This window comes from Gekko japonicus, unplaced genomic scaffold (genome assembly GCF_001447785.1).
Source record: "Gekko japonicus isolate JY-2015 unplaced genomic scaffold, Gekko_japonicus_V1.1 scaffold241, whole genome shotgun sequence".
NCBI classification, from domain to species: Eukaryota; Metazoa; Chordata; class Lepidosauria; order Squamata; family Gekkonidae; genus Gekko; species Gekko japonicus.
The window spans coordinates 324,866-346,646 of NW_015160216.1; the positions used below are offsets into that span (position 1 = coordinate 324,866).

General features: G+C 41.0%; 1 protein-coding gene across 1 annotated transcript in view; it reads left to right on the forward strand.

Moving 5' to 3' along the window:
* Nucleotides 1–21,781, forward strand: part of ABI3BP (ABI family member 3 binding protein) — a 237,506-nt gene that overhangs the window by 108,815 nt on the left and 106,910 nt on the right. Inside the window, exons 7-14 of the mRNA XM_015410582.1 lie at nucleotides 2,651–2,702; nucleotides 4,621–4,692; nucleotides 5,967–6,059; nucleotides 8,298–8,375; nucleotides 12,196–12,270; nucleotides 13,350–13,424; nucleotides 15,601–15,672; nucleotides 15,963–16,034. Of these exons, the coding sequence (XP_015266068.1) occupies nucleotides 2,651–2,702; nucleotides 4,621–4,692; nucleotides 5,967–6,059; nucleotides 8,298–8,375; nucleotides 12,196–12,270; nucleotides 13,350–13,424; nucleotides 15,601–15,672; nucleotides 15,963–16,034 (589 nt within the window). The remainder of the gene's footprint in view (nucleotides 1–2,650; nucleotides 2,703–4,620; nucleotides 4,693–5,966; nucleotides 6,060–8,297; nucleotides 8,376–12,195; nucleotides 12,271–13,349; nucleotides 13,425–15,600; nucleotides 15,673–15,962; nucleotides 16,035–21,781) is intronic.

Below are 21,781 nucleotides of genomic sequence, written 5' to 3' on the forward strand. Positions count from 1 at the left end.
AAGAAAGAAAAGATTGACTCTGTTCTTAAAGTAAAAAAAAAATTATTTAGCAACAACAACAAGATAAAGATGGACCTGAGAAATTGGAGGATGATAAATATGCAGAAAAAGAAGGAGACAAAAATGAAGAAAGTTCTAAGAACTCCTCGTCGGCTGAATCCTTAGACTCTGAAGCAGAATTAGGGGCTATGGCTTCTAAGCCTCCTAAAAATAAAAAGGAGTTTGAAAAGAAACAGAAAGGAAGAAAATAAGTATAATAATGTAACTCTGACTGTCTGATACCTATTATTAATCAATAACTTTAAGCTAAGAAGCATACACTTTAGTCAAATCTGTTTTTGAATGCTCGCTTTATTCTCTACAATGTTATTGCAATAACTCTCATGTATTACCATTTTGATATTAGGGAAACATCGATTAATTCAAAATATGTATTAATGACCTCTTGTTACTCATAGTTTTAGGTTGTTCCCTTCCCCCGACCCCATAGAGGTTTAGCTTAGAAAATGCAATAAAAAATCTTTACAATCGATAACTCCCTGAAAATGTCAACTCAGTGTGCAACTGCAATAAAAAAGGCAAATGCTACACTGGGGATTATTAGGAATGGAATTGAAAACAAATCCATTAGTTTTATAATGCTCCTGTATAAATCTATGGTGTGGCCTCATTTGGAATACTGTGTGCAGTTCTGGTCACTGCACCTCAAAAAAGATATTTCAGCATAGGACAAGGTGCAAAAAAGGGCAACTAAAATGATTAAGGGGATGGAACACTTTCACTCTGAAGAAAGGTTAAAGTTAGGAGAAATGATTACCGATCAGTGACATGATAGAGGTTCACAAAATGATGTATGGGATAGAGAAGGTAGAGAAGGAAGTACTTTTCTCCCTTTCTCAAAATACAAGAACTCATGGGCACTCAATGAAATTAATGAGCAGTAGGTTTAGAACAGGTAAAAGGAAGTACTTCTTCACCCAAAAAGTAATTAACACATGGAATTCTTTGCCACAGGAAGTGATGGCAGCAACAAGCATAGAGAGCTTTAAGAGGGGATAGGATAAACATATGGAGCAGAGGTCCATCAGTGGCTATTAGCCACAAGGTATAGATGGGGCAGTGATGCTCTGTATTCTTGGGGACCACAGTAGGAGGACTTCTGGAGTTATGGCCTCACTGGTGGACCTCCTGATGACACCTGAGTTTTGACCACTATGTGACACAGAGTGTTGGACTGGATGGGCCATTGGCCTGATCCAACATGGCTTCTCTTATGCTCTTATGTTAATCATATGGATTTCCATTACAATTTGCTGTTATGCAGACCAGACCATACAGATGGGGAGAAAGAATATCAGCTTAAATTACATGCAAATGATATATTACGTTATATAGATGACTCCTCACATTCTATTATAAATCTCATGACTGATTGAGAAATTTGGACACTTGTCAAGTTGTACAATTAACTGGACAAACTGGGCAAACAGTGGACTTAAAAGGGTTTATCATCCCAAACTTCCACTAAAAGTGAGACATATTACCAGAGGAAAAGATTTGTGTAAAATGGAGTTTGCTGTCATTTGGATTGTTGCATCATTTAAGATTTTTATACATGGTAAGGAAAAGGCCATAGAAGACAATGATGTATATATTTGGGTCTAGAGAAACTGAAATCTGTGTTTCAACTTCATCTTGGTTAGAAAGCTTTCCAATCATTACATCGGTCCTTTGTGGGTTTAGGTTGACTGTTCATATTGAGTTCCTTACTAGGATAAGAAACAAGATTGCAGGGCTTGGGGCAGAACCAGAATTAAAGTTGGTGTATGATCAGGAGCAGGATCAAAAATCTCTGCAAAGCTACCTCACAGAATAGGAAGCAGGAGAATGTTATGAATTACTACAGGTCCCAAAGACAGAAACACTCATCCATCATCATTTTCTGGGATCTCCTTGCCAAGAATGTACAACTCTCACAAACAAACTCTCAGCAGCACACTTATGCTGGAGACAGCTCTGGAACAAATCTAAGACTCTGGTGCTTCCCAGTGTCCCTGAAATTTCTGAACAGTGATGCAGTCTTCAGCCTTGTCTAAAATGGGAAATGTGACTAAGAATTCCACTGCAACAGTTTGCTTCTTGAGCAAATGCTGAAGAAATATATTGTGGCCACCCAGAGTATCTGGACGATGTGTCGTTACAATCTTAACAGCAATGGCTCAGATTTCTCTTGCTAGACTTTTGACAGCCAGGATGGACATGTATGTAGAGTAAAATGTTTATTTTATCACCAACAAGTGAGATTAAAGGCTTGGCTTTGCTTTAGCTGGCAAAAAGTGAAGAAGTTGAGTTACTCTTGTATGTACTAGAATGATATATCTATACTTGGGAAAAGTTAGTTTCAAAAAGAACTAGAACAAAGTTTGAGTCCAGTGGCATTTTTAAGATCATCGAAGTCTTAAAGGTGCCACTGGACTCAAACTTTGTTCTGTTGCTTCAGACCAACACAGCTACCCATCTGAATCCATCAAAAAGAACTAGTTATTGTCTTATCAAGAGATTTATGAATTTATTGTCCGAACAAGAAAAAACTCATGCGTGTAATGGCAAATATCTTTATTCTTATAGAATATCTTTTTTCCCCCTTCAGTTTATATCGGTAGATTCAAAAGCACGAATTCCAGTTACAGTAATCAAAGAAGGTAATGTGTGTGAGTTCTTATGTTTGGTGTTTGTGGTTGGGAAATGAACGATTCAGTGCAGCTGTAAATCCTGCATAGTTTGGGGGACAATGAAATATGCCTGTGTTAACAATGATGGCAAATTTCTCAAATCTTACTTTGCTGATCAGATTTAATTGTCTTACTGAATTCTCCTCAAAGGGGAGACCAGAATTTTCCTGAAGAAGTCTCACTGCAGGGCTTCTCACCTTGTGAAAGAGAAAATAATAAATGTGGGCTGAATTCATGTTATTTTTCCAGTGGTTTGGCTACCAGTTCCTTCCCATTTTAAGCAGACAGAAAACAATCTGCCTCCTCTCCTTTCGCTGCACCAAAGGAAAAAAGCTTCTGGAGGCATGCAAGATAGTTCTGTTCTGCTTGTGGCATCCATTTAGTTTCAAATGCATCACCATAAAATCACTGCAGAATCAAAGCAATCACCATATACCTTGGTTTCAGTTGCCTTGGTTCTGGGTCTTTCCCACAGGTCTTAATAATCTTCTTGTTCAATAGCATTGTTTTTAAGGGTTCTGAGAGCTTTTGATGATGAACTATGCTTGACCAGCAAATAAGCAAACTATGTTTGCTTTCTCCCAGTAGGGAGACTGTTTTCCACTTGAACAAAAAGTGATCTTTTCAGAAGAGTGGTACAGCATTTCTTATGGCTACACCCAGTCCAGGAATCCAGTCTTGTGTACCCCCATCATTTTCAGGGGCCTGGCGATCTCTTGTGGAAAACCTAAGGTTGGATAGGGTAGGTTCCAATTTATTTGGAAGAGTCTGGTCATGTGATTCATATATTCGTTCTTTACAGTGGGTGTCATTCATCTGGCTTTACTTTCAAAGATATGTCCTGTGCTCATTCTTTACAAATGAAATATGTTGATGTTTGAACACTTGTCCATCCCATTAATTTCAGACATGGTTTGCCCTCTTTGTCCAGCAACTCTATGCTTAATCACCTTGGCTTTGTCCATTTTAAATTCATACTGTCCTCCTACTCCTAATCACCAAGTAGCATCACTACAGCACCATCCCCCAATCCAACAATCTTCTGCTTCTCTACTTTTGATACTCTAATAAGGCCTTCCCCCTTCTTACTTTCTGAACAGAATCTTGCCTTCTCACTCAATGAAAAATTCAACCCCACTAGTTCTGTCAATCATTTATTCCTTTCCCCCTCACCATTTTTAATGAGATGGCCACACATTTGCATTCATTTATCTTATCTGCATGTCCCTTGATGCTATTCCGTCCATCTCTACCACCATCACTTTATCAATGTTATTCTCTTCTTTGGTACCTTCCCCACTTGTGTTTAAACACAACACCATTTCCCCCATTCTCAGAAAACACTCTGTCAGCTCATTCTGCCCCCTTGGCTACTATTAAGACTTCCTCTTCCCTGTTTCCTCCAACTCCTGCAACATGCTCCTTACTCCTGCTTCCTTAACTATTTCTCTTCTACTCTTCATTTGACCCCCTACAGTTGAGCTTCTGCCTTCTACACTCCATGGAACTGCCTTTGCTAAAAACATCTATGATCCCCTTGCTGCCAAATCTACACATCTCTACTCTGACCCCTGTTGAAATTTAGATTGTAAAGTAGCTTAAAATCTCAGGGCAGAGACTGATATTTCTGTTTATTTGACTCTATAAAGTGCTCTGTACATGGCTGGCACGTGAACAGTATTACTGCTTAATATATCCCAGTTGTACACATGTTGTCATAGCTACTTATAGTGTGAGACAAAACTTGTAATTTAACTGTAATGGACAAAATGTATGTTAAGCGGGCTTTCAGAATGCAACAATTTCAAACATAGTAGCTCTAAGACATGTTTATTATGTATATGGGTCAATCAAGTTTCTCAAAGTTCTGTTCTTATTGTTTTCACAGTAATTCAGAACATCACACATCGGACACAGTCTAAAACGTCAGAGAAGTCTCCTTTAGCAGGACCAATACTAGGTGACTGAGATGTTCATTATTCCTGATAAGCCTTTTTGGGTTCACTTTCAACACTTTGGGCTGTGATGATATCTCTTTCCTTTGAACATGATGAGCTTCTTTGCATCTTATTTACTAGTGTTGTAAGAGAAATGTAGATAGGTGCTATTTTAGAGGTAAAAATGATAACAAATGATAACAAATGTTAAAAACAGTAATTTTAATAAAAGTTGTAACTACATTTTTTTAAAAAACTGGAGGAAAGAGACATCTCCGGAGAGTGGGGTTGCCAGGTCCTCCCGGCCACCTGTAGGGGATGGGGTAGGGCTACCTGACCCAGGTTAGGAAGCTCCTGGAGATTTGGGGATGGAGCCTGGGGAGACAAGGACTTCAGTGGGGTACAATGCCAGAGTCCACCTTCCAAAGCATCCATTTTCTCCAGGGGAATTGATCTCTTTAGTCTGGAGATGCACTGTAATTCCAGCAGATACCCAGGTCCCACCTGGAAGTTGGCATCCCTACCAGAGAGTGATTGAAATGTGGGATTCATTGCCGGAGGATGTAGTGATGGCCATAGAAATAAACAGTTTTAAAAGGGGATTCAGGGGTGTCATTTCTTCTGAGGGCTGGATTTGACATAAACTGGACTTTGTTGGGCTGGGCCATGTGTGTCACAGTTTACACATGGCCCAGCCCAACAAAGTCCAGTTTATGTCAAATCTGGCCCTCATAAGAAATGAGTTTGATACCCCTGGATTAGATAGATTCATGGAAGATAAGTCTATCAGTGGCTACTAGCCATGGTGACTGAGGGGAACCTCCACATTCAAAGGCACTAAACCTCTGAATTTCAGAGCCAGGAGGCGATATGAGGGGGGTCTGAGCCTCTATGACCTGTTGTTGGCCCTCCAGAAAACTAGTTGCCCACTGTGTGAAGCAGGATGCTGGACTAGATGGACCATTGGTCTGATCCAGCAGGGCTCTTCCTATGTTCTTAAGTAGGTAAAAATGCTTTTTCTTTCTTCACAGAAGGGATATGGCAATGACTAGTAGCAGGGAAACCTGGGGGGTGAGGTCGGGCTATGTAGGATTCCTGTGTTTCAAGAAACCATCTGCAAATTGTGCTATAATGTAAGAAGAAAAATCCCAAATTATAATTTCTACTTTCATCTCCTGCAACTTTCTTCCACCATCCCTACCTCCACCCTGTTTTGTATCACTCTTTAGTTACAACTTTTAAACTAAAAACAAATACACGCAGAATGACTGAATGGCTCATTTACTTTTATGTGTAGTGCACCTTATTGTTCCAGATTTCAATCAAACTAAACAGAAACGACCAGCTCCTTTCTCAGAGGATATGTCTGAAAGACCAAAGAAAATATTGGGTAAGCAGAAACAAAGCTCGATTGTAAACAGTGGGATTCTAGGTGGAAAATGGTGTTCAGGCCTGTCCAGAGTCTGACCCACCAAGCTGAACATAACCAGCCAGCCATCTTTTATGGCCTGCCAGATGCCTGACAGTGATCCTGTTCTCCACTTTCAATCTGGCAACAAATGCAGGAGACCCCCTGAAGACCTTAGTAGGCTACACCATACATGTTGGGTTACAACTTCTGCAGGATTGATTCAGATGCAAACAATGATCCAAATGTTGGCTTTTCTTGTACATAATTTTTTAAACATATAAAACTCTGTATCCCACAGTGGCCAGAAATACCAGTGCCATCAGGAGGTCCACCAGTAGGGCCAGGACATTAGAAGCCCTCCCACTGTTGACCCCCCCCCCCAAGCACCAAGAAGACAGAGCATCACTTGCCCCAGAGTCCCTATCTATACCTTGTGGCTAATAGCCACTGATGGACTTCTGCTCCATGTGCTTATCTAATTCCCCTTTGAAGCCGTCCATGCTTGTAGCCGCCACCACTTCCTGTGGCAGTGAATTCCAAGTGTTAATCACTCTTTGGGTGAAGCATTGTTCACCAAGAAGCTACATTTCTGTATTCCTTATCCCAGGTCCTCATTACTGCATTGCTCTAGAAACCCCAACTCCACATTAACTGTTCACATGACATGCTGCTCATGTGCTTTTGTTCTCTTGCCCACTTGCTCCAAATATGCATTCTTATCCCTTCAGATATGATAACAAACCTTTTTTTTGAAGGGATTAGAAAGATCACAAAGGCTTATTCAGACCAAATGTATGTTTCAAAATTTGCTAAGGCAATAACTAAAATCTGCTAGGATCATTCTTTAGAAGCCAAAAGTGAGAGATCACGGGAGGAAGTAGAATACCAAAAACAACATCCGTTACAAAAATAATGAAGAGTCAATAAAGATAAGTTTCAAATTTTCTACAGAATTACTACAGTGAACATTTTTGCAACTTATCTTTTTTGACTCCAGGATCATTCTTTAGGCATGGTCAACCCCCCCCCCCCAAAAGTGCTTGTGAATAGAGGTTTCCTGTACATTTACTATACATCTACGTGGAAGATCCCCATAGGCTCAGTAGGCTTATGCACAGAAATGACACATAGAGTGGATATGCAAACCTTCAATACCCTCATAAAATTCTCTCTTTCTTCTTTACAAATTAGTCTACAGCATGAGTAACTCATATTAGTATGGTATGCATGCACATACGTCTCCTATTTTCTCCATTTGCATGTATGATTAGAAACTAGGAAACTCACATGTCCATGAAATCATATGTTGTACAGCCTAAGCTAATCTTCTGTGCATAACGTGGTGTATCAGTCACAGAGTATCTAGTTATCTATCTGGTTCCCAACTGAGTCTGCAACAGAATTTTGAGGGTATATTCTGGGGGCTCGAGGGGAGGGGGCTTGAGGGAGAGGCTCCAAACTCTCAGGGTAGCTGCTGGAGCCTCTTCCCAAGATACCAACCAAGTTTCAAGAGCATTGGACTGGGGGTCCAATTCTACGGGCCCTCAAACAGGTTGCCCCTATCCCCTCCATTGTTCTCTATAGTGGGGGGAAAGTTACAGGGAATCCCCAGGTCCTCCCTGGAGGCATGGCATCCTGAAATGCTGGCCATCAAAAGGAGGAGGATGTTTGCAAGCTGGGAAGGAGCTAGCATTAAAAAAAATGCTCTCAAACTGTGTGTTCCCGAGCTTCCGCTTCCTATTTTTAAATCCCCCAATCTCATGTATCTCATTGGAGTCCAGGTATTCCAATAGGGTCGCTATTGTGCTGTTTTGGTGTTGTGTTGTAGCATTATAGCGCTCTTAAAAGAATGTTTAAAAAAATGAAGATTGCCTGTGCGGGCAAAAAAGGATGGGAAAACAAAGTGGCACAGTCTGAACTGCCAAACAGCTTCAGAGACAGCTCCTTACCGGTAGGGGGAAGGCTGTGTGAAATGGCCGCCCCTGTACTGGTGAGATTTGGGACGGTACAATAACGGATTAAAAAGGGTAATTTGAAATTCCCCTATATCTTTCATTGTTGGGGAAAGGGAGTTGACATAATGAAAGTTTATTTTCTAAACATTTAAATGCTTTGCTTCTTGTTATGTCTTGCTGTAGTGAATAAGTATTATTTGTGTTTCACTTTACAACACAAGGCTCATATGTTCATTAAATCCCTTGTTTTACTTTTTTGCAGCTGAGAATGAGACTCATGAATGGCCTGCAGAATCCAAGACATCAGAAGTACAAGAAATCGCCCCACAATCCCAGCCTGGTAATTATTTTTTCTGTTTTCATGGAACAGAATTTTGCTTATTTTTATATAGACAGTTCATTCCATTAACCTCAAATGAACTGGACTGAATTTGTTTTATATGGTAATTAAATGAGTATGACTCATTTAAACTGGAGGCCTGAGTTGGGAACAGAGCCAACATTCATCACTTTGGAGAAGGATCACTTTTGCTTAGTTCCTGGAAGGTGTACTTAGGATTGCACTGCAAATGGATAAGGGATAGGTTTGTCAGATCCCCCTGGCTACTAGTGGGGGATCAGGGGAAGAGTTGCCAGATCCAGGCTGGGATACTCCTGGAGATTTGGGAATGGAGCTTGGGGAGGACAAGGACCTCCAGTACAAGGTTCCAGAGTCCACACTCCAAAGCATTCATTTTCTCCAGGGGAACTGATCTCTGTAGTCTGGAGGTACCTGTACTGTGTAGTACCTGGAGGATGGCATCCCTAACAAGGGAAATGCATCATTCCTTGTTCCATGCACTTCAACAAGTTGATCTGTTGGGTCAAAGGCTACAGACATTTATTTCTATAGACTGCCTTTCTCATTGAAATGCAAACTTAAGAACAATGCAATAAAAATAGTATAATACAAACAAATAATGAAATTAAACTGGGTAACAAAATTAGAAAACAATGCAAAAAACCAGTATTATGCACACAATAAACAATGCAATTAAAATTGCCAACATTTCCGCAAACTTCTGGATCGAAAAGGGTAAACAAAGATGGTAACTAAAAGCCCAATTTGCCCTTATTCTCTGCTTCTGTTGTCAGAAAAGAATAATGTGAAATGCTGCTCAATGTGACAGGAAAAGCTTGTCCATTCATGGTGACTTGCCAGTGGCCAGCACACTTTCCTGTCAGAGTACAAATTGCATAGGGTGGAGATGGCCTAATCTCTGATTTTTATTTATTTAGTTTATTTAACTTATTTATAACCCACCTTTTTCACTGAAACTCAAGGCAGATCTCTCTCACAAAGAGAGATGAGAGAGAGAGAGAATGTAGGGGTCCCATTCCCCCAGTGGGGGATCCCTGCCCCCCACTCCTGTTGCCCACCACCACTCTGAGTGGCCGTGTGAGAACATTTTTAAAAAAAACAGTGTTGCATGCAGCAGCTCATCACTTCTGATACCCCCCCCCAGAAGTGGCATAGGGTAGCTCCAGAAATTTCTGGAAACTCTATGGTTTACTGTATCGTTTACTTTAGAGTTTCTGGCGATTTCTAGAGCTACCTACATCACTTCCTTTGGATTTACTCCAGTAGAATTAGGTCTTCTTCCTTACTGCAATTTTCTTTTTTTAACATTCAGAAGCTTTTTTTTATCAAGAAGCTTTTTCAGGCCTGAGTGTTCCAGAGAGCTGAAAGGTATGGTAGGAAAAGGAACAGGAGTGTTTGGGCAGGCAAAAATGGATGAGGGATAGATGTTAGGAGATAACAATTGGGTCATGATCTATGAACACTGCTATCCATGAGTTTCACACCTTTATTATAATAGTATATTGGATGCAAACAGTGCCTGGCAACCTGTGAGATGGTTGTGGGCACGGATTCGGGTGGGGGGAAAACAATGCTGGCTGAGACACTTATGTAATATGGCTTGAGATAGCCCCTTTTGGATAGCATAAGAACATAATAGAAGCCAATCTTGGATAAGGCCAATGGCCCATCCAGTCCAACATTCTGTCACACAGTGGCCAAAAATACCAGGTGCCATCAGGAGGTCCATCAGTGGGGCCAGGACACTAGAAGCTCTCCCAATGTTGCCCCCCCCAAGCACCAAGAATACAGAGCATCACTTGCCCCAGAGTTCCTATCTGTACCTTGTGGCTAATAGCCACTGATGGATCTCTGCTCCATATGTTTATCTAATTCCAGCAGGGGAGGCCACAGGCAGGGGAAGCTTCCTTATACTCACAGCGGCAAAGAGAATGGCCCTTTAAGGAAAAGGAGGTGGGTGGTGCCAAGGAATGGGAAAGCCCTCTTGTCAGCCAATTGGCTGAATGCCACTTCACTAGAGCCCACTCCAGGAGCAGAGGAAATGGGTGAGTCCAGGGGTAGCCTGCAAAAAGGCAAATCCAGTGAGAACCAGGGAGGAAGGGCAAGACCTATCCCTAGAGCTCCAGAGAAAGTCTACTGGCAGCAGCAAATGAGTGAGTCCAGGGGTAGCCTGCATCCAGTGGTCCCTTTAAAAGGCAAATCCAGTGAGAACCAGGGAGGAGCTCCAGAGAAAGTCTACTGGCAGCAGCAGGAAAGGGAGCAGGATGAAGAGAAACCCCCTTCTTTGTGCAGTTCAGAGGCTCTTCTGGGACCAGCTGTGCAAAAGTGGATGCTGGAAGGCACAACAGCTCCAGACTCCAGCCAGACTCTGCCAGAGTCGGACAGTGAAATAAGGTTTGCCATCCAAAGAATGTATAAACTTAGAGAGGAATAACACTAGTTTTTTGGTTAGCAGAACATTTTCACAATTTTATTTTATTTTAATTCTTGTGGCTCAGACACCAGAGATGCACTTTTCTGCAGTGTGATCCTTTCTGCATTTCATTTCTACTAATTTGGATCATTTTTCACTGCTGGAATTTGTTTCTTGGTAACAGGAAAGCTTGTATTTCTTAGTGCTGCCTGATAGTTTCTCAGTCTTTTAATTAGTTGTATTAAATTACTCACACCACCAGGGGATTGTTTTCATGCACAAGCCCTAAATGGTGGTGGAATGTTTTCCATTTGCCCAGAGACAGCAGGACTGGCTATTGTTAACTGCAGTGTTGCCTATGTATAAGGAGAATTTTTTTTGAAAGATGATATTGTTGTTGTTGTTGTTATCCCACCCTATCCTGCAAATGGGCTCAGGGCCCGTAGCAATATATAGCCAAGTTCAGACTGGCAGTTTGAAGCGTATAGTTGCCTATGTATAAGGAGAATTTTTTTGAAAGATGATATTATTATTGTTGTTGTTGTTGTTGTTGTTATTCCACCCTATCCTGCAAATGGGCTCAGGGCAAGTAGCAATATATAGGCCAAGTTCAGACTGGCAGTTTGAAGCGTGAGGGAGTCATGGCAAAAAAGACCCAGAACAAACTGTTCGGGGTTTTCCCATTCACACTGCACCACTGATGAGGGAGCATACCAGGGAGGAGGCACAAGGGAGTGTTCACACTGTTGGCCCACCCCTGGCGGAGGCACGGCTGTAAGGCGCAGCTTTCTTTTTGGTAATCTGGACATATGCATTTATGCACATAAGCACACAAGAAAACTCACGGCTTTTGGCATTCACACTTTGTCGCTGCGGGATGGACGCGGGATAATCGCGCTTTCCAGGGTTTGATATCGCTTTCACCAGGTATCTTTTAAACTCAGGAGCGAAGCATTACAAGACGGGTTGAGTACGGCTGGGGAACGCCGGACAGATGCGCCTGTGTGAATGGCCCCTTTAATCCGGTTGCGGAACGTTTCTGAAATGCGCCTATATCGTGGCAAACTGCCAGTCTGAACTCAGCCATAGATTAACAACCATAAAAGCATTAAACATAAAACTAAGACAAGGTTAAAATGAACAAAAAAAGTATTCCATTTTATGGAGTCATATAAATTATTATTATTTAACAACAGTGCAATCCTAAAAAACCTTTCCTGGGAGTAAGCCCCACTGAGTAGACTTGATTCTGAATAGGCCTTATTGGGATTACACTTTTCACAATGCTTTTTCTAAAACTAGTTTTGTTCTGCTCTGTGCTTTGACCTAATTCACGCTCAGAAGTTATATGCTAACAATGCTACTAATATTTTTTAAACTGTGCAGCTATGACTGAACTAGACTGGGAAAGCAGTAAACCAACAGTTTCTAGTGTCTCAGAAGAATCAAAGAGTTTCCCAGGTAAATAATATTCTTCTGCTGCTTTAAGCTTTCAAGGTAGTTCTGTTGTGGAATATGATTGTTGATTGCATTTTTGGGGATATTTGGCTACTATAGGAAGGGCATTTTCTAACTGAAAAAGAGATATGGCCCAACATTCACACTTGCTGTTCCTTAAAGATAAGGACATAGCATAACAACTTCCTGTTAGCACAGTACTGGATTGGATCCAATAAGCTTTTCTGCTGTGGAAAAATTAAGGAAGGATGTATATCTCCCCCCTTTTATTTCATCCCTTTTTCTTTCTATATAATGAAGTCAGGCTTCACTATCCATACCCTTCCATGCACCTGTGTCAGTTTGAAATCATGGAGTCATGAATACCACAGTAGATACACTGTTTACTGGCTGGATCTAAACCATTATTCGGCATGACCAGTGTGGGATGGTTGCATTTTAGATGCTGTGCTAGCCAAATTTAAGCCAATTGAGAGCCAGTTTGGTGTAGTGGTTAAGTGCGCGGACTCTAATCTGGGAGAACCGGGTTTTATTCCCCACTCCTCCACTTGCACCTGCTGATGTGACCTTGGGTCAGTCACAAGCTCTGGCACAGCTGTCCTTGAAAAAGAGCAGTTTGTGTCAGAGTTCTCTCAGCCCCACCCACCTCACAGGGTGTCTGTTGTGGGGAGGGGAAGGGAAAGGAGTTTGTAAGCCGCTCTGAGACTCCAAGTGAAGGGTGGGGTATAAATCCAATCTCTTCTTCTTCTTCATAGTGGTAAAAATTCCAGCATAAACTTGTGTTTTGCAATTTTAAGAAACCATTAAAAACTTTGAAACTTCTTTGCCTTCTCAATAATTATTAAGTTTAAAGATTTTTTTAGAGAACGCTATTGCTTGGAGAGACATAATGTACCTATTGCTGTATTTTTAATGAAAAGATTTCCATTTGCTTTGGCAAAATTTGTTGTCATTGAATTTGTGAGACTCAAAGACAAAATAGTTATTTTATGAGTTTGTCCTCATCACTTGAAGTTTGCACAATGTCACCACAATGTAATGAATGTCTGAAGAACAGATGTCAACTCTTCTCTCTTGTTTAGCATATACTGAAAGTGAACTGGAATCCTCAAAGCCTAGAATAAGCCCTATGGCTGAATTGCCACTTGACACATTGGGTAAATACTTTGTTTACAGTACCTTGCTGACAGGACCTGGGTTTTGGCCACTGTGTGACAGTGCTGGATTAGATGAGGTACTGGCCTGATCCAACACGGCTTCTCTTATGTTTTTAGGACCACCAAAGACTGTTATATGCATGGAAAAGTTCTTGCATGTTTTTAAAAAGCACCTTTTTTGTTATTTCTGATAACATGATTGTCATACATCTACTAATTGATAAGCAGGTTTTCATTATCAGCCAAGGACTATATGAACATAAATTTGGGGCTCCTTTCCACATACGCTTTATCACTGGAACTTCAAAAAGTGGTCTGTAAGATAGTGTTCTCCTTGATACAAAAGAGCCTTCTCAGGAAATCAGTAAATGGTCAAGAACCTATTCTGATCGAAAAAAGAAATACATTCAGTACATGAATCTAAAATCAAGCCTATGATACATTTTCTTGTTGACAGGGAGAAAAACAGTTCATTCTAAAACAGTAAACTGCTCTTAAGCCTGAATTGGCAAAAATGCCAAACACACGGTATAACTAATTTGAATATTCCTTGTTTTCATGTACAATTTAGCCTTTAATTTTAAACAAGAGATCCTGCAGTGTTTTATTTGTAGTTGTTTGAGTACAATCCTAAGCAAGTCTGGTCAGAATCTTACTAAGGTATGTTCAGTAAGGTTTCCCCCCTCCCCCCCAGGGAATGCATTCTTAGGGTTGCATTATTTATATATGAACTGCTCCACAAATAGGAAAATGAATTCATTTATCTTTTTTATTTATATTGTTTTCATAAGAAAATATAATATTCTAAAATCCTTTATATTTTCTGTGTACCTACAAACACAGCAGGTCCCAAAAAATTTAACTCGAAATAGAAAACAATGAACAGTGTTTATCTCACTGAAATCAGCTTAAGGTTGCCAGTTTCCAGGTGGAGGCGGGGATCCCCCACCCCAGCTCCCATTTTCTACCACCAATCTGAGCAGCAGCAAGAGAAAAATTAAAACATGGCCATCAGGCCTATGGGGTGATGTTACTTCCAGGGAAAACCCAGCAGTGACATCAAACCCCTCTAGACATTGCTAGAAACTCTATGATAAAAACATAGTGTTTCTAGCTGTTCCTAGAGAGCTGTGACATCACTTCTGGGATATTCTCGAATGTGACATAATGCGGCTGATGACAGCTGCAGCCCATGTCCCCACTCCCACCAGTCTCCCAATTAGCTCCTTTCCACCTTCCAGCTAAATGCAACATGCAGTAGTGGGTGTTCAGTCACAAGAGAATAAGGTGAACAGTGCCCATCTAGTCATGGGACAAAGCGATTCTCCTTCTCTGCCAAACCACCAAAGAAAGAAGATGAATGCTGAAATTTCATGCATGCTTTCCTGGAAGTAAATTGTGTTGAAACAAATAGGACTTCATTCTGAGTAAACAGATATAAGATTGGGCTGTATGTCTTGGGTCCAGTCCATCTAGGATGGAATGTTGCTAGTGCAGTCTCAGTACATTTCTACTGCCTCCAGGGGCTCCAGCTATGGATGCCAACCTATAGGTGGGACCTGGGGAGCCCCCAGAATTACAGCTCATTTCCAGAGTACAAAATGGATGTAGAAAATGGATGCTTTAGAGGATGGACTCTGTGGCATTATACCCCACTGAGGCCCCTGTCCTCTGCAGGCTCCATTCTCAAATCACCGGGAGTTTCCAAACCAAGATCTGGCAACCCTACCCCCCATCCCCTACTGGTGGTCAGCGGGGATCTGGCAACCCTAGCACTAGCATATGCAAAAATCTTCTGTTGGATCCAACATTGTGTCTTAGTTTTTAAAAAGGATCATGTTCTGTGCAAAAACAGAGTTGCATCTGCATCTGTGTTAGACCTGAAAAGTCCTGGATTCTTTGGCCAGTACCATGTGTTCTCTGTCCTCGTCCTTGCATTACTATTCAGTAGAATCCAGGTGCCTTCCTACTCAGACTCGACTGAGGGGAGCTCAGCCAAAAGCATACTCGCCCCACAGCCTGATCAAGTGAGGGTACATATGTCCACCATCACTGGAATAGAGAGGTGAACGAGATTTTGTTTTTTTCTTTCCTATCAAATCAGTATGTTGCAAACAATATTTTGTTCAGGATTTTGACATTCATTGTTATTTTTTTTCTTTTCTCCAACTTTTAGCTCCTCATGAGTTTCCAGAATTTCCTAAAATAAAAATACCTCCCACACTCCAAACGCCCAGGGAAACATTAGGTAATGGCAATCGTGTGTGTCCTTTAATTTTTACTTGACAAGTTTTTTTAAAGGTTACAGCATGCTCATAAGTGCACAATAGATCCATAGTGTAATATAGGTTTTAGTTCTAATTCTTCATATGATTAAGGAACTTTGTTGCAGTCATTTTATATTTCTTTCCATTTTGTGCAAAATGATGTCCCAGAAGGCCCAGCCACTCTACCATAGTAGCTTTATAAATAAACTTTTTGTGTGATAAATTCTGTACCAGATTTTCTCTAAATGCTTGGTAACTTTTTTTACTGTAGCTTCACATGAAACGCAGCCAGTTCCTTCTCAACCAAAAACGACTGCTCCAAAAACCACACAGACAAAGCCGGGTAATTATTATTTTTCCTACAGCTGCATGCTTCAGGAGATATTATGTGAAGAACACTGTTTGGTACTCTGGCCCAAGGAGTACTTTTTACAACTATAAGCTTAAGGTACCCAACTATATATGTGTGTATGCAAACATTATATATACACGTAGTGTGAGCAGCCCACATAATAGCACATTCATACGATTGTCATACAGGTATGCTTCCCAAAACTGCCTCTGCAAGTGCCAGGAGATTTTGGGAGACCTGAGGAGAGTGGAGTTTGGGGAAGATATGATATCACTTTCAGTTAATGCTGTAGGCTGCATCCCCTAGAGTCTATGGTCTACCACAGATTCTTGGGGAAATTCCTATAATGTCTGTGGAAGCCTTTTTATCTCTGTTTCTCAATTCTTTGTGAGTGGGAAAGTAGGATGGGGGCAGACATTTGGAAGGCCTATATACAGGCCTGTTGTTAGTGGATGTGTGGCTGCACAGTCTCTTCACATCATCTGTATCTGGTCTGGATAGTCATGATCAGAAGGCAGGCAGATTCCAGGCAGTGCATAGGAACTTAATTGGCATCAAATACTGTATTGTTCAGAGTGAGGAGCCAGGCCAGTATCAACACATGGAACCAGATGAAGGGAGCATTAATATCTCATAGGGTTGCTTCCATACTAGCTGTTTAGTCTAGAATAGACATCATGCATTTTGTATAAATTTACAGAGATTCCAGATTATATAATTCCATTTCCCCATTTTCTGTATTGTTTTTCTGTCTGTTGGTTGCAGGGAAATATGATTTGCAGTTATTTTTCCTGGCTTGTATTTATGCATGGTAGTTATTATGTGGTATCCCACAAGGTTTGGTATTCTTACCAGAGCTCTAATACATGAAATCTTTGAATGAAATAATCTGAAACTTTGGAGTTGCAGCTATCAGTTTGGTAATAGCACCCAGCAATTCTCTTTATCTAATCTTTGGCTTCTTCAGTCTCTATTCTGAATCAATGTTTGTATGCCTTGGTCAAGATAATGGTGAAAAAGCTAAAACTGAATCCAGATAAGGTGGAGATTGTTGGTCAGGAAAGCCAAAGTCTTGGAGGGGATGAACTGTCATTCTGGTTGGGGTTGGATCAAATGAAGATACTTTTGGACACTTCCTTGCTCTTTGAGATATAGGTTGTTGTAGTCACTAAGAGTGCATTCTATCAGTTAAAATTCCCATGGCTGCCTGCTTTTATTTAACAGACTGTATGATGTTTTGCTTTGGGCCTGACTGTGTGTTTGCCAGTGTCAGGGCTGACAACCTCCAGATGGCGCCTGGAGATCTCCCAGAATTATAGTTGATCTCCAGCCTGGAGAAAATTGAAACTGTATGGCATTATACTTGGTTGAGGTCCCTTTCCTCCCTGACCCTGGCCCTCAGCAGGCTCCACCCCCAAATCTCCAGGGATTTCCTAACCCAAAGATTGCAACCCTAGCCATTATGCTTTATTGGACTGTTGTTAGTATTGTTTGTCACTTCATTGTTAGATTATTTTATTTTATTTTGTGAGCCACTTTGAAAGTGGTAAAAAGTAGCCTGATTTTTTAAAAAACAAATTAATTGATTAATTAAAAGCTGGAGAATGAGCTGAATAAGCATCCATTCAGAAATGCTGTGGCCATGTGAGTTAACAGGAAATAATTAGCCAAGCTCAAAGAAGCAAGATATGCACTGCCCTGTTGTGAAATAATTCAAGGAAGCAACACATGTTGAAGAATCTATGACAATTCCTGGGAGAAAAAGGACCTTTGAAGAATAGGATGTATTTATTTTTCTTCTAAGAACATAATAGAAGGATGTTGCTTATGGAGATGACAGTTATGGGGATTTTAACTATGTAGTAATTGCTGTGTGGAACCGCCAATTACATGTACTTGCAGCTAACTGAGGAACATAAAGGATCATATTGGGAAAGTAACCAGGGTCTGGGCTGAAGGCTGAGGTACACGTGACAGCATTCAGTAGGAGCACTGCCTCTTCCTGAAAGCTATCCTTGTGCAGTAAATCCTTACAGGGGCCCAGTTCAGCACAAGACCATGGCATAGGGGAAAGAAAAGCTCCTGCTTCCCCCCCTAAGCCAATGCCCCCCCCAAAAAAACAATGCATGTCTATGTGAAGCTCCAAAATTGTGTAAATTGTGCCCCTCCCCAGGGGCAGTTTTGGCTTCAGGAAATGGACCCCTCCTTCCCCGGTGCTGTGGTCCTGAGCCAAAATAGGCCTGCATAGGTTTTAAAAATTATGTTCTCTGCTGCAAGAAGGCAAGTTCCATGGACTCATTTTTTCAAATGTCATGTTTAGCCCTTAGACAGAGAGGACAGGCAAGTTTGTGAGTAATCAAAGCATCTGGGGAGTTCAGATAACCAGAGGCTAATGGGATGTGAGAAAAAAGAGGAGGCCATGTCCTCAGAGGATATCCTTAGAGGCTATATAGGAGGCATTATATGAGAATGCTGAACGGATAAGGGGGCTGGGGGCAGGTGGGGAAGCAAGTAATAAAGTTGAATAATTGAGGGGGCAGAATTTGGGAAGGAGAAGGGGGGAAATGATTCTAACAAGTCCAGCACATTTTTAACATTGTTTTGAACTATGAAATGCATTGGACAAAATTACTTTAAAAAGAGGAAGATGTCTTCCAGCAGACTACACAACTGGTTGTGCCTTCTCTTAGTGTTGCAGTGTTTCGATACAGAAGCGGACACAGGCATGGTTTTGTAGGCAGTAGGCAACAGGCATTATCATGAAGCTGTTCAAAACTCTGAAATGGTGCATCCAAGAACATTCCTGTTGAATTTCATTGCTTAATCACTATTTTCTGAAATTTCTCTACTGGATTTGAGACCCACAAGAGGTAGATTTATCAGATATCACTATTTACCAAATATTTGTTACAATTTTAAATACATTTTCTTGGAAAGTTTTAGCAACTTTCTCTGTTATTTTCCTCTACAGTTTTTTCTTTGAACTTTTAAACTCATTTGAATGATACCAGAGGGAGACATTGCTTTTTATTTAGAAACACTGTGGGTGGCCAATTCATAGGAAGTTTAAAGTTTCTAAAAAGACTTCTTTGTTAGACTGATTGTTATATGTTTCATAGAACTTTGATAGCTCTGAATCTATATAAATAGATTCCTATTCCTACATCTTTCAGCCATGAATCATGCATTTCCCCCCTTTATAATTTTCAAGGTCACTTTGTGTGCTTGTTGGCAGTGAATCGCTTTTCCAAGTCTGCCATGTTTGCAAAGAAATCCTTTTTTCAGGTTCATGTAAATTAATAACTGTTATAGATGGTGTATCTTTATTGTGCAGTATGTGCAACAGTAAACTAATTCTCCAATCCATTTATTTTGAGGCTTACTTCTAAAGTTACTTTATAACTAACAGGAGTTCTCATCAGTCCCAGGATTGAAACTATAATGTTGAAAGGGCTTGTACATATGCTTGCTTATGGGTCTAACACAGAGATGTTGTTGTAAGACCATGAAACATGTGATATTTGGGTGAATACCCTGATGTTTGCATTTTTACCTAAAATCATGCGCCTGTCTGAATTGGATCAGAGCAGTGGCACTGTGGGAAGAGTTTTGTGCTTTCCTCCCATACCATTTCCCCAATCTCAGTTATTCAAAGGTTTGGTGATTAGTTATTGTCTCCCTTCCTTGGTTCCTAATCTGCTCCATAAATCATGCTGCAGTCCTTGAAAGCTGCTGCAATGCAGTTTATTGTCATGGATTGATTGTACCGTTGTAACTTGACTATGAACTACTTAAGTGTCCCAAAGCCTACTCCACTGGTTTGTGGACATGATTCAGAATCATGCAGGCACTTCCCATTTTTTTCTATAAGCAGAGCACTTCCTCCTAAAAGAATATAATAGGATGCTCCTGCACTAGGGTTCTGAACACTCACAAGTAAATTTTGAAACAAAAGTTTAGACACCTGAAACTGGTTTCTCCTGAAGTTGGTAAGGCACATCATATTTTCATAAGATTCTCTGGAGTTTATTGTGCCACAGAACTCAGATCAGGACCACATTTTTTTATCTTAAAATCTCTTGTCAAAATGTGTTCCTTTTCCTTTACTTTCTTTATGGAACACACACACACACAAATCCTATTTATTCATCTGTTCCAGGACACATGTGGAACACATGTATTGTACAGCTCCAGTGCTAAGCATGGTTCTGATTTTCTGTATCTCCATTGTCTGGTCTCTGTGAACAATGTTCTATTTTATTGAATTTCTTTTTTTAAAAAAAACTTCAACATTCCATCCAGTTTAATTTTAGGCGATTACAGTTTGCTGGTTCTTCAAAACTTCCTCTCTCAATAATAAAAAGGGCCTATTATGTATTTGGAGAGAAGGCAGCATGGTATAGCCTGATTTCGTCAGATCTCAGAAGCTAGCAGGGGTCGTACTTGGATGGGGGACCACCAAGGAAGATTCTGCAGAGAAAGGCAATGGCAAACCACTTCTGCTTCTCACTTGCCTTGAAAGTCTCTTGTTGGGGTCAGCATCAGTCCACTGCAACTTGACAGCACTTTACACACACACATTGTTTATTTACATTAAATTACACACATGACAAACATGAAGCTATGTTCTACAGAGTCTATCAAGTATCTCTACTTTGACTGGCAGCAGCTGTTGAGGATCTCAGGCAGAGGTCTCTCACATCACCTCATCCTTTTATCTAGAGATGCCAGAGATTGAACCTGGGACTTCCTGTGTGACAAGCAGTTGCTCTGCCCTTGAGATGCCTCTCCCTGTGGCAAGATGAAAATGTAGGCAGGGGACAATGTGAAATCCATGTCCTTTATCTGAAAAGGATGGTAAAGAAAAAAGTCAAGGCTAATTGGTACCAACATTTATATGGAAGCAAAAGTGAACTTAAAACACTGGAAGCCAGATTGAGTGTTGTAGATGGTAAGGGCAGGATCCAGACTAGGTTTTCCAATGGCAGAATGGAATTTACCTGCCTCTCTCTTCCACATGCAGCCCACTGATCTCCATTAAATGCTGATCCTGGGGAAACAGGGGGCCCAGAAGAAGATATGAGAGGGCTCTGCAGCAGGAAGGAGGAATTGATGGAAACTGCCAATCTAATCTAGATAGAACCCTGAAAGAGGAATGGGGAGAATTTGTATGATGCCTCACTCAACAGTGTATGCCAGCATTATTTATTTAGTTAAATCCTTACTATGTCAGCTCATAACTGTGAGATTATGAGCTGACACAAAAATGTTTGTTGGGATCTCAGTAGGCATGGTTTAAATTTTCTTTTGGCTATGCATGCAATACAGAAGGGTAAAGCCTGAAAATGAGGGAGTCAGCCAAGATGGCGCCGAGAGAGGAACTCTGCCGCAGCCCTCAATGAGCAAGAGGCAAGTTGGTCCTAATTTTTTCTGCTTTGTCTCCCTCCAAGTCTTTAACCGGCCTCTCAACTCTAAACAGAAGTGACTCTTTATCTCTAGAGGAGAGAGAGATAAAATAACATTTCTCTCAGTAAGCTCTGGAGGTCTCCACAGGAGGTTCCCTGTTAGATAAGTGAAACTGTAGCAAAGAAGAGCAACTGTTTATACTAGGGTTGCCAAGTCAGAAGCAGCGCTGGAGTGGGGGACTCCAGTGCAGCTTCGGGAGGAGTGCGTGTGTGTGCACAAAGTGCGCGCGCGCCACAACCCGTCACCCGGAAGTGATGCGACCACGCCGGGCA